This window comes from Dipteris shenzhenensis, chromosome 11 (genome assembly GCF_047967505.1).
Source record: "Dipteris shenzhenensis isolate YYH24624 ecotype China chromosome 11, Dip_SZ_1.0, whole genome shotgun sequence".
NCBI classification, from domain to species: domain Eukaryota; kingdom Viridiplantae; phylum Streptophyta; class Polypodiopsida; order Gleicheniales; family Dipteridaceae; genus Dipteris; species Dipteris shenzhenensis.
The window spans coordinates 45,689,396-45,701,761 of NC_141606.1; the positions used below are offsets into that span (position 1 = coordinate 45,689,396).

Consider the following 12,366-nt stretch of genomic DNA (forward strand, 5'->3'; position numbering starts at 1 on the left):
ACCCACAGATGAAAAGTGTGAGAGGTGCTTAAGATAAAGTATTTATGCATATAAATGTCTACCACATACACACACACACGTAGAGGGGAGGGGGTCAATTTTTTAAGCGAATGCTTGGGCCCTCTATCAACATCACATGCCGCTCATCTAGCTACGGTGGAGGGAGTCTTGAAACTTGAAATTTCGCACCTTTAGACCCAGCAGAGCGGGTCTCTAATAGTTAACCTATCGTAGATGGGTCATGCTACTCGTACATGAAATAATACATGGACTATAGTTAAAGATACCATATGGGTAGGTTTGGGGCCCCATAGAAGTTACCTTTATCCATGTGAGAAATGAAGTAAGCTACTATGTGGCTGTTATATGCTAGTTATCCGCATGGCTAAGAATAAGGCTCAACCATGTGGGCTTGAGATGTTGAAGTTGATAGAATCTAATTTTGCACCACCAACTAGCACATTATGGCAAACCATGATGATATCACTTTTCTCATTTCTGATAGTTAATTTGACGATAACCATTATTGTACCTCAAAGCTCAAGGTGAATAGAAAACTTGAATTCGAGGAATCAAAGGGTATCATTGATGTTGTAATTCTACATCTAGTTGTAGATCATGATGCTTAAGCTAAATGGACATAAAAATAAACTATTAAAAGCTCTAAAAATTAGCCCATGTATATTTGTGGGTGCATTTATCAAAATTGGAGCTCTTAAAATTAGCCCAGGCGACATAGAGAACACTTTGAAATTTCCACTGGGCTAAAATTTGCCACTAATTTTTTTCTGGCTTGAAGCCATCAATGATGGAATGCAAAACACTAGATTGATTCAAACATCCATTAAAATATCCCAATAAACAATATAATCATTTTGTAACTATGGTGGTACACTTGGAGATCAACCAATCTTTAAGGTTATATCAAACATGTTGTTGCAACAAGAGTAGATTTGTTCTCGAGGGGGGGGGGGGAGGGTCACAATGTATAAAACCTATATAACACGTGCATTCAAGGCCTATTTGTAAAACCCCTTATCTGTAAATTTATCATGAATAAATCATACCCTTTTCCTTTTTAATATGTGAATACCCCCTTTATATGATACCCTGCTGTATCTGAAAAATGTGTAAAAAAGGGATTTAAAAAGATCCTCCATTGAACCCCCTTGCTATACTTACATATTTATGAGTGACTCCCCCCAGGATTTGTTGAGGCGATTCAATGACACCAAACATAGTGTACAAGGTTTTGTAGCTCAAGGCTAGAGCTCCCAAAGAGGAAGGGTTGTTGACAATCTTTCTCTCTTGCCCACTCATTACATGGCGACACAATGAGTTGCCTACTCTTAGTTGCAAGTGAGGAATTATGTGGGAACTGGGCACCAACGTCGTAAAGGATTCAATAATTGGTTTTAAAAGTACTAGACTTTGATTTAATATGGTTATTATTAAAAATGAACTACCTATTTTATACATTGTACATTAGTGTTTAAGTATTAACCTTTGATATGGTTATTAGCTAAATATGGATTACCTACTTTCTTTGAATTCTGATGAGATATAACATGAATGATTGAATATTAGCCATGTATCATGTGAACTATCTTGTCATTCATTATGAAGTGGGTAGTATCCTTTCTTGTAGTGATGTATGAGGGCTCATTAATCTAACCTTGGAATATGAATTGGTTTCTTGTAGTGATGTATGAGGGATCATTAATTAATGTGACCTTATAATATTTTCATGGAGCCTAGAAAGAGAGAGAGTCTGTGTGTCCACGTGTGCGCGCACACACACACACACACACACTTACACCCGTGTGTGCACACGCACGCGTATGTGGGTGAGTGCATGCATGCATCCATGTGTTTGTGCATGTATGCATGTGTGTGTGTGTGTGTGTAAAAGATGGGTGTATTTCTATCCAATATTACCTTCCCACAATGTGCTAATAGTCAAAAGAACAAGGGGTGGGTTGTGGGAGAGATCTTTTCATGTGTTTATTAAGTGGTGGAGACAAGGAGACATGTCATCATGCCACCAATCCCTTGTGGGTTCTATGGTCTTGATGCGATGTAAGAGGTGGGAACAAGGGATACATGCCATCATTCCATGCTATCAAGGCCCTAAAAAAGGGGATCTCATGCCATGCTGCGAGAGAGGGTCCGGAAGGCGATGGTAGAGGGAAAAAAGAAAATGGAGGAGATTCTTAGGCTAAGCATCCTAGAGTGTGGAGCACTTGGTGCTAGATGGGACAAATAGATTCCCATTCTAAGATGAGTCTAGAAGCATCCAATGTGGTGATAAGGCGTTTAAAGAAAGCAAGCATGGGCAAGAAAAGAAGGAAAAAAGAAAAGTAAAGGATGGAAGCTGGATGAAGACAAAGCCCAAAAAAAGTGACAAAACAAAACAATATTCCGCAAGAGGAGAGATTCCCATACATACAAAACACGCACTTAAGGCTTCCTCTAATACTTAGCAAAGCAAAGTCCTATAGTAGTTGGACTTCAATCCATATTCATTCCATGGCTTCTTTGCCCCTCGTCGTCGACGAGGCCTCCCCCTGGGGTGGCCACCCTCACTCCTTCTTGCGCTCCCCCGTCACCTCTCGCCATGACTCCACCGACGAGGAATCTCTCACCTGGGCTTCCCTCGAGAAACTCCCCACCTTCGATCGCTTGCGTAAAGGCATCCTCAAGAATGTCGCCGACAATGGTCTCGTTATCCATGAAGAGGTCGACGTGAGTAACCTTAGCTTTGCCGAGAGACAGCGGTTGATCGAAAAGATTCTTCGCGTCACAGAGGAAGACAACGAGCGGCTGCTTCTCAAGCTTAGAGATAGAATTGACAAGTACGTGAGCTCGATTTCTGTCACTCCTTGCATTGGATAATTAAACTGTAGCCAGCATACACGCTTCTATAACTGATTCGGCTTTCGTTTGTTCTGATAGCGTCCATCTCTTAGCTTGCTCTGATAGCTTCCGTCGCGACGTAGCTTGCTCTGATTGAACGAAATGAATCGATATAGAATTTGTTTTCTAGCTCCATTCTTGATAGGATTAAATGCATCGAGGTAGCATTTCTCTTGTTGGGCGGCACCCGTTGTAATGTGGCCGATTCCTTCGTGAACTGATCAGGGTCGGAATCGCTCTGCCCAAAATCGAGGTGCGATTTGAGGACCTCGACGTTGAGGCAGACGTGTATGTGGGAAACAGAGCACTTCCAACGCTATACAATTTTATGGCAAACCTGGTGGAGGTAAGCTCAATCCAGCAATGTCAGTCCCTATTAGACGAATGGAGAGAATTAAAGCTATGATTTAAACGAACTGCAGATCAAGTAAGCTCGTCTGGAGCGATAATCAATGAAGACTTCAAAATCGTTGTATTCTATTCCCCAGCTCATCAGTTTGTGCTATTTCTTTTACAACAGGGGCTTTTCAGCTGCTTCTTACCAACAAAGAAGAGGAAACTTAACATACTTAATAATCTCAGTGGCATCATCAAACCTTCAAGGTGAATTGTAAGAACCTGAATGACTATTATCCACTGCAACCACACGTTTAGAGCACACTGTCAAAGTTCAATCTCAACAAGACGCATGAAAAGCTGCACTCCTGATTTCTTTGCAGGATGACCTTACTCCTTGGGCCTCCTAGTTCAGGAAAGACAACTTTGCTGCTGGCTCTTGCGGGAAAGCTAGATCCTGATCTGCGGGTGAGTCTGAGGCCGCCCAAAACCATCTTTAACAGCCCAAACGAAACTTTGAAATTAGACAGAAGCAGATTTCAACATTCCATTCTTAAACGCATTATGACGAACTGATAAAGATAGCACATCTGACGAAATCCCAGGTATCAGGCAAAGTAACCTACAATGGATATGAATTGACGGAATTTGTCCCTCAACGGACATGTGCGTACATTAGTCAGCATGATAGACAAATTGGTGAAATGACAGTCCGTGAAACGCTGGACTTTTGTGGCCGTTGCCAGGGTGTTGGGACTAGATATGGTGAGCATTCTCTCGCTCATTGGGATTGCATACTATGCTTCAACGTCGTGGATCATGTTCTGTCCATTGTTTATGATAAAAAAAAAAGATGAGTGCACTAAGTAGGCCGACAAGCGAGTTCCCTTCTCACCATTTAACGTCTGACCACTCCATCTGAAAGACATGCTTATGGAGCTTTCAAGAAGAGAAAAGACAGCTGGGATAATGCCAGACCCTGACATCGATGTGTTCATGAAGGTAAAAATGGGGTTACATTGTGTGTTTGCAAAGTTTCCTGTGCTTGTTTCCACAAGGTTTTCAGTAAAAGTATCGGGGACTTTCTAGGCAATGGCGATGGAAGGGCAAGAAACCAATATGGTCACAGACTATGTGCTGAAGGTAAAGCTTCCTCAACCGTTTGTCTGTTGTCTTGATCAAAGATATCAGCCTTTAGGCTGCACCTACCACCAATAATCTCAGGATGTATTGATAATTTTATGCACAGATTCTCGGCCTAGATATCTGTGCTGACACCTTGGTTGGTGATCAAATGGTAAGAGGGGTTTCTGGAGGACAGAGGAAGCGTGTGACGACGGGTGAGTGATGCTCAGTAGAGATTTGAACAATACTATAAATTCGTTCTTTCAAGGGATGGCTATTCATATAAATGCTTTTGGTACAGGCGAAATGCTAGTTGGACCTGCTAAGGCTCTCTTCATGGATGAAATTTCTACGGGCCTGGACAGCTCTACCACCTTCCAAATTGTGAAATGTTTGCGGCACTCTGTCCATGTTATGGATGGAACCATGGTTATATCGCTTCTACAGCCAGCACCAGAGACATTTGAGCTGTTTGATGACGTTATACTCCTCTCTGAAGGCCAGATTGTTTATCAAGGTCCTCGGGAATTGATTCTCGATTTTTTCGCCACAATGGGATTCAAATGTCCGGAGAGAAAAGGAGTCGCAGATTTTTTGCAAGAGGTACGGTTGTATGTTTGCCGAGTATTTATGGGAATTTCTTCACTGCTTGCAAGCTTTGTAAGGCAAAAGACAGGCTATCAGACTCGCTGTTTGAAATCGCTCAGCAATGTAACAGTCGCATCTTTTTACAATTCAGGTTACTTCGAGAAAAGATCAAGGGCAGTATTGGGCAGACAAGAGTCAGCCTTACAGGTATATCCCGGTGAAAGAATTTGCAGAATGCTTTAGCTCTTTTCATGTTGGTGAACGCATTCAGGAGGAACTGTCTGTTCCTTTCGACAAATCAAGGAGTCATCCAGCAGCTCTTTCAACAGAAAAGTATGGCCTTGGAATGCAAGACCTATTCAATGCGTGCATGTGGAGGGAATGGCTGCTCGTGAAGCGCAACTCCTTTCTCTATGTTTTCAAAACTTGTCAGGTTGTTGCCTTAAGCAGAGCCATGATGTTGATTTCCTTGAACGCTACATCTTCTGTATTTCTGCAAGAATCTAAGATTTTATTTTTGGTTTACAGATCTCTTTTATAGCCCTTGTGACCATGACAGTTTTCTTTCGCACAAAGCTTCATTCTGGTACTGTTGCAGATGGTGATTTATACATGGGTGCCCTCTTTTTTGGACTCATCACTGTCATGTTCAATGGATTTGGTGAAATGGCTATGGTTGTAACACGTCTTCCTGTATTCTACAAACAAAGAGATCAACTGTTCTATCCAGCTTGGGCTTTCTCGATATCCAATTTTATCATGAAAATACCCTTATCTATCCTAGAAACTGGGATTTGGGTATGCGTAACATACTACGTCATTGGATTCACTCCAGAACCTGGCAGGTTCGTAACATGAGGCATTGATCTCTTTGATTTTTGTTGCAATCTATCATATCGCGGTTCTGATTATTCTCTGTTCCTTTCCCTATCTAGGAATTCCTTCAAGATTTGTTGACAATAGAAGACTGTCATGTACAGATTCTTCCGCCAGATAATGATCATGTTCTTCATCTCTCAATCGGCCCTTGCCTTATTCCGCTTCCTTGGTGCGGTTGGGCGGAGTATGATCATAGCAAACACCTTTGGCTCCTTTTCCTTGATGGTCATCTTTGTCTTGGGAGGATTCGTCATCTCTAGAGGTATAAGCTTTAGCTCTGAAGACCTTTTACTCTTCCAAGTTAATGCTTCACTGTTCTAGCATTCCTCCAGCATGGCACTTGTTTGAAAGCATGGCGAAATACTGGCAGATAAAATCCCGAAATGGTGGATTTGGGCATATTGGATCTCTCCCATGATGTATGGGCAAAATGGCTTGGCTATCAACGAGTTTACAGCAAATCGCTGGAAGAAGGTTTGCAATCTTCTCTTGAACCTCCCTAATACAGAGTTTTGATTAATCTAATAAAGGCTTCTTTTCGTGTCTTTAATTAGACTGCATCATTTGGTAGCTAATTCAAGAGGAATACGGCCTTTCAGCCTTACAATGGAAGTCTTGAGGCACAAACCCTTGGAGAAGCGGTGCTGAAGTCACGAGGAATTTTCACATCCTCACATTGGTACTGGATTTCCATCGGGGCACTGATAGGATTCACCATAATATTTAATATATTATTTACATGGGCGTTGGCCTATCTGAATCGTAAGCAGTTCAATCTCTTCTCTTGTGCCATAATTCATCTGCTTTGATCGCTCTTTGACCGTGAGATGATCACTTTGTGGAACTCAAGGATCTCGGCAAAGTTTTTGCATGGAGCTTACTGCTGCCTGCAGGCATTTAAGCTGAACTTTTGGCTGCAGCTCTAGGTAAGCCTCAGGCAATCTTATCAGAGGAGACTCTTGAGGACAAGCATTTGAATAGGACTGGAGAATCATTCAGCTTAAAGCATACAACATCAAAGAAGCTATTCTCCATCAGGAAATCCAGGAACCTTCATCCAGGTAGAGCTGCTTTATCATCATTAATTTTCCCTATGTTTCCTTTGTGGCTTCATATTATTCAACCAGCACAGCATTTTGGGTTTTACAGGCATCGACTTACAGAAGGTGAGGTCACCAGCAGCCTCTGATGGGTGCAACTTCGTGATACAGCAGCATGTGGATTTGCCAAGCAACGACTTATCCCAGGTGAGGGGATCAAGCATCTCCGTGGCAGCAGACTCTGACCGCCTTGATCATGATATTGCTGAGCATGATGCCGGAAGTCCAAAGAAAGGAATGGTTCTACCTTTCCAACCATTGGCGATTGCTTTCAACAATATTAACTATTACGTTGGCATGCCTGCGGTAAGTATCCCTCAAGCAACTGATCTCATGTTCAAGGTTCCCCGCGTAAAGCTGGATAGGTAACCATTTCCAACTCTTTGCAGGAGATGAAGCAGGAAGGAATTTCTGAAGATAAACTGCAGCTGCTACAGGGGGTGAGCGGAGCGTTCAGGCCAGGCGTTCTTACAGCTTTGGTTGGTGTGAGTGGTGCCGGAAAGACGACTCTGATGGATGTGCTGGCTGGAAGGAAAACAAGCGGGTACATAACGGGTGATATTAGCATATCGGGATACCCAAAAAAGCAAGAAACCTTCGCTCGGATTGCAGGATACTGCGAACAGACTGATATTCACTCGCCAAACTTGACTGTTAGAGAGTCTCTGATATACTCAGCGTGGCTTCGTTTGCCCAAGGAAGTCGAAGAAGGAAGGACAATGGTAAGCTCCAATGCTGAAGAGAATTTGGAAGAGGAACCGTCACTTTTGTAGAGAATCTTCTTGCTAACTTGCAGATGTTCACTGTAGATGTTTGTGGAGGAAGTGATGGAGCTTGTGGAGCTCACTTCCATCAGGGACGCACTGGTTGGTTTTCCAGGCGTGAACGGGCTTTCAACCGAGCAGCGTAAAAGATTGACCATCGCCGTGGAGCTGGTTGCGAATCCCTCCATCATTTTCATGGACGAACCCACCTCCGGATTGGATGCGCGGGCTGCAGCCATAGTGATGCGTACTGTGCGCAACACTGTGGATACTGGGCGCACAGTGGTTTGCACGATCCACCAGCCTAGCATCGACATTTTTGAAGCATTCGACGAGGTATGTACGCGGAACAGTGAGGTTTAAGCTCAACTCGTTGAGCTCCAATATGTCGAAATCGGCTGTGAATCGGAGGTTGTATTTAGTTGAAGCTCCTGCCATGGATCGAATTCTCGAAAACAGGAGCGTGAATTTCGACTTTTCGTTGTATGGATTTCAATCTTATGGAACCGATTTAATTGTATGGTATGTACATTGTATGAGAGGAACTGAGCTTTGAAGCTCAACTCGTTGAGCTCCACTATATATGTCGAGATTTGCTATGAATCGGAAGCTGTATGGACTTGAAGATTCTGCCATGGATTGAATTCTCCAAAAGAGGAGCAACGGATTGAATTGTCGTGGACTGATTTTCGCTCGTTCTGCTACAACGGATTGAGAATCGTCACCGAGAACATCCTAGTTTTTGTATTCTGTGTGTGTCTACCATCTATGGCGACTGCATCGGATCATCTAACTTTGTGTGTGCATTCCACGCAGTTACTTCTCATGAAACGAGGTGGACAAGTGATCTATGCTGGTCCGCTCGGCCGCCAATCGTGCCATCTTGTCGAGTACTTTGAGGTGAGATCTTTGCCTGTGATTGAATGACTGGACTTCCGAAGATAATTTTGCGACTGTCGATGCAATTGAAGAAAATTTCTTGTCCCGGGATTTCGCAGGCGATTCCGGGGGTGCCCAAGATCGTGGAAGGCTACAACCCAGCGACGTGGATGCTTGAGGTCAGCTCCCCATCAGCAGAGATCCGCCTCGGTGTTGACTTCGCACAGCTCTACAATGATTCCGCTCTCTATCAGTAAGGACAAAAGGAATTATCGTGCTTCCACGCTTCAAGCTCAAGAATGTCTTGCTTCTGAAAATGCCAGCCTTCTAAGTTTTCACGACTCTTGCCCTGATGATGGTTGCCTCCAGGCGTAATCAAGCATTGATCAAAGAGTTGAGCGTCCCTGCGCCTGCTTCCAAGGACCTTTACTTCCCCACCGAGTACTCTCAAAGTTTTTGGGAGCAGTGCAAGGCATGCCTCTGGAAGCAGCATTGGTCTTACTGGCGCAATCCTAACTACAACGCCGTGCGGTTGATTTTCACTACAGGTATTGCGCTGATGTTTGGAACCGTCTTCTGGAATCTGGGCTCCAAAAGGTGAGTCTCCTGCTTCGGGCCTTGGTGTCATGATCTCTTGCGAATGGTTATGACAGAATTAGCTCAAACTGATATACTGTTTCCGCAGGGGAAAAGCTGAGGATCTGAGCAACATCGAGGGAGCAATGTATGCTGCAACGCTGTTTATCAGTTTTAACAATTCAAGCGGAGTCGGATCGGTTGTAGCAATCGAGCGAATGGTTTTCAACCGGGAGAAAGCGGCTGGGATGTATTCCGCAATGCCATATGCTTTTGCGCAGGTGAGTCGAATGATTTGGAAAGAAACGAAGCCTATCCATGCCAAATCGCCCTAGCTGCCATAATAATTTATCTGATCTATATTGCCTTGTGTTGCAGGCCACCATCGAAATACCTTACGTTTTCGTGCAAACGGGGCTCTATGCACTGATTGTGTATTCTACGTTCAACTTCGAATGGACCGCTGCCAAATTCTTCTACTTCTTCTTCTTTATGAATTTCACCTTCCTCGCCTTCACCTACTACGGCATGATGACCGTGGCGCTGACGCCCAATGTTCACTTTGCAAGCACCATCTCCGCAGCCATCTTCAGTTTGTGGAACCTGTTTTCGGGTTTCACGATCCCTCGCGTTGTAAGCTTCATGACACACATCTCTGGTTTGCAGAATGTCTGGATGCATGTTGGTGCTTCATCGGAGTGGGATTTGTTGATTGATAATGGCCTGACGCTCTTCTATACTGTGCATCGAATTCGTATTCTTGTTGATTGTTTGGATGCATTTGTGTACTAATCAGGCCACGACTCGAAATGAGGATTCTCATTCACTGATCGTAGTTGCTTTCCTTTGTTGAATGCCATGGCTCCAAGATCACAGCATTCTGATTCATGGGATTGAAGTTGTTGTTCCTCCTGCTAATTGTTGGGTAATTGCAGAGCATACCGATATGGTGGAGATGGTACTACTGGGCTGATCCTATTTCATGGTCGCTCTACGGGCTGATCGGGTCTCAGCTGGGCGACGTGACCAGCATCGTCAGCATCCCCGATACCACCGCAGCTCCAAAGACCGTGAAGCAATACGTTCAGGACAGCCTTGGTTTCGACCACAGTTTCCTTGGCGTAGTGGTAGCCATGCATTTGGTTTGGACAGTGGGATTTGTGCTTGTATTCGCCATATCCATCAAGTTTCTCAATTTCCAGAGGCGGTGATCAACAATTCATGGCAACGGAATATTCATACGGAATCTACACACCCACATTGGAAGAGAATATTCATCTACTTTTGAGTGTACATTAAATTAAGCCACGACAAATGCCATAGGATCTCTATCCCCACCTCCCAAGTATAGATTTTAACACAAATGAACCATAGCATCCCTCTTTGGACTTATAGCTCAAGATACCCACCCTCATCAATATTGATAGAAGCTACTACCTATTTAATAGCTCGCAAAAGCCAGGGACATTCAAAGCTATTACCAACGACAATACTCTACTACCTATTTAATAGCTCGCAAAAGCCAGGGACATTCAAAGCTATTACCAACGACAATACTCTATGAAGGGCTTCTGGGAGCACTTTATCACTTGAGACTAGGATCTTAGGAAAGAAATGTTAAACATAGCCTTGGTTCGGCCCTTGGCCTCTTATGCGTGTGAGCATGTCTCCATTTGCCACTTCTCCCTCAGACTACGATCCTAAGAATGAAAGGTCAAACAGAGCCTTGGTTAGGCCTCTTATGTTTATGAGCATGTCTCCATGAAGCACTCTCTCCTTGTCATTAGTCCAATACATACTACCAAAGTATCTCAAAATGTGAGAAAGATTGCTTCTATCGGCTTCATTAGTCCAGTACATATAGTAACAGGCCCCAAAATGTGAAAGCTCTTACAATACTTAAAAACATTAGTACCATGTTTGTAAAGCTAAGAACTATGAATTTAATCAACTGTGTGCAATAATGGTATACCAATGTTAAGAATTATGAAATAGCATAATCAAGCCTATATTAAAATTTTTAACTTTTTAAATTTATGAATGTCAACTTCGAAGGTAAGGCTCCCAAGTCACATGGATGTGGAATTCTTGGGGTGAGTTCCCTTTCCAAAATTTGAACAATATAGGTCATTTAAAAAATTCTTTTTTGATGTAAAATAGTATTCCATGCATATGGGATCTCACATGCGATTATAAAGCGATGTGGGGTAGACATTAATGCAAAACTAGGGTGGGAAAGCAACATAGTATAGAGGACAAAAGTAAAATAGCATATAGCTAGTCATTGCTTTATAAGAATTATAATTCAAGTGAATTACCCCTTCTAGAGTGAGATAATATCAATTGAGGACCAAATCAAAATAGTGTAGCTAGTATATGGTTTGTAAGAATTTGTAATTCGAATAAATGGTTTCTTCTTCGAAAATTATGATTTAATTATTAGGGAGAATTTTGGAGAAGGAAAATACATGGCACAAAAGTAGACAATAGCAAGTAGGAGAGCAAGAGGAGATTGTGTGCATGCTTAAAAAACAATATCATATGGCTATTGGAAGTACCTTACGACACAAAAGTGAATGCTATAAGAATTTAAATGAAGTAAATATATCTTGGGGAAGGAAAGAGACCAAACTTTTGCAAATTTACCAGTCTTTCTCATAATCATATTGCAATTCAAGAAATGAATATCTTGCATACAATAGCCACGTATATCCCTTGCATATCCTTCTCGCTTATTGCCTTGCTCCTCATCGACTGCATCTCTTAGTGTTTCTTTTCTTGCAAGCGATCAACAAAAAAATTTCTTCTCTATCATTTGTATCTTAAACTGTATCCATGTTGTGGCTTTTAAGGAACGCTGACGACGATAACTACATTGATGTCATCATGTCCCCTAAAACATGAAAACATTCGGCACTCGATGTTGAATCACTACAACCATTGACATCATTTCAATGCTTTTTCCAACGAAAAACGCATTGAATATTTTTTTTGTAACTCTAGAAAGCATCACACTTGCCGTCAATATTAGCTTTGATAAGAAAGCATAAAAATTCATGTCGCAAATGATGTCTATATTTTCTTTGACAAATGCCCTTTTGTTAATATCAATCGTATTTTTGAGGCTTATGAAATTTTTCTAGGCCTATTTTTGGCGCTTATCTCGATGCTTATATCAACGCTGGTAAATGAGTTTTAACACT

General features: G+C 42.5%; 1 protein-coding gene across 18 annotated transcripts; it reads left to right on the forward strand.

Moving 5' to 3' along the window:
• The first annotated feature begins 3,635 nt into the window (after nt 1–3,635).
• On the forward strand, nt 3,636–10,374 carry LOC147897078 (pleiotropic drug resistance protein 1-like). 18 transcript variants are annotated; one of them, XM_087381101.1, is made up of 22 exons: nt 3,636–3,720; nt 3,858–4,017; nt 4,178–4,254; nt 4,342–4,395; nt 4,502–4,592; nt 4,679–4,980; nt 5,117–5,398; nt 5,494–5,810; nt 5,946–6,106; nt 6,215–6,318; nt 6,444–6,606; nt 6,765–6,905; nt 6,994–7,046; nt 7,155–7,250; nt 7,334–7,666; nt 7,754–8,044; nt 8,525–8,608; nt 8,707–8,840; nt 8,957–9,184; nt 9,273–9,444; nt 9,542–9,796; nt 10,099–10,374. In XM_087381101.1, exons 1-22 carry the CDS (start codon nt 3,637–3,639, stop codon nt 10,372–10,374), a joined length of 3,858 nt encoding a protein of 1,285 aa, XP_087237227.1. In that variant the 5' UTR covers nt 3,636. The 18 variants fall into 18 exon arrangements, with proteins under 18 accessions (XP_087237227.1, XP_087237238.1, XP_087237234.1 ...); XM_087381112.1 differs by having other exon boundaries at nt 6,765–6,842; nt 7,176–7,250; XM_087381108.1 differs by lacking the exon at nt 6,994–7,046 and having other exon boundaries at nt 6,765–6,913; nt 7,176–7,250.
• The last annotated feature ends 1,992 nt before the right edge of the window (nt 10,375–12,366 follow it).

Excerpts from the sequence above, each read along its gene's own strand:
- LOC147897078 (XM_087381095.1), top strand. The coding sequence starts at position 3,637 with ATGACCTTACTCCTTGGGCCTCCTAGTTCAGGAAAGACAACTTTGCTG. Across the intron at positions 4,593-4,678 it reads GAGGAAGCGTGTGACGACGG|GCGAAATGCTAGTTGGACCT; the intron begins GTGAGTGATGCT and ends CTTTTGGTACAG. Across the intron at positions 8,841-8,956 it reads AATGATTCCGCTCTCTATCA|GCGTAATCAAGCATTGATCA; the intron begins GTAAGGACAAAA and ends GGTTGCCTCCAG.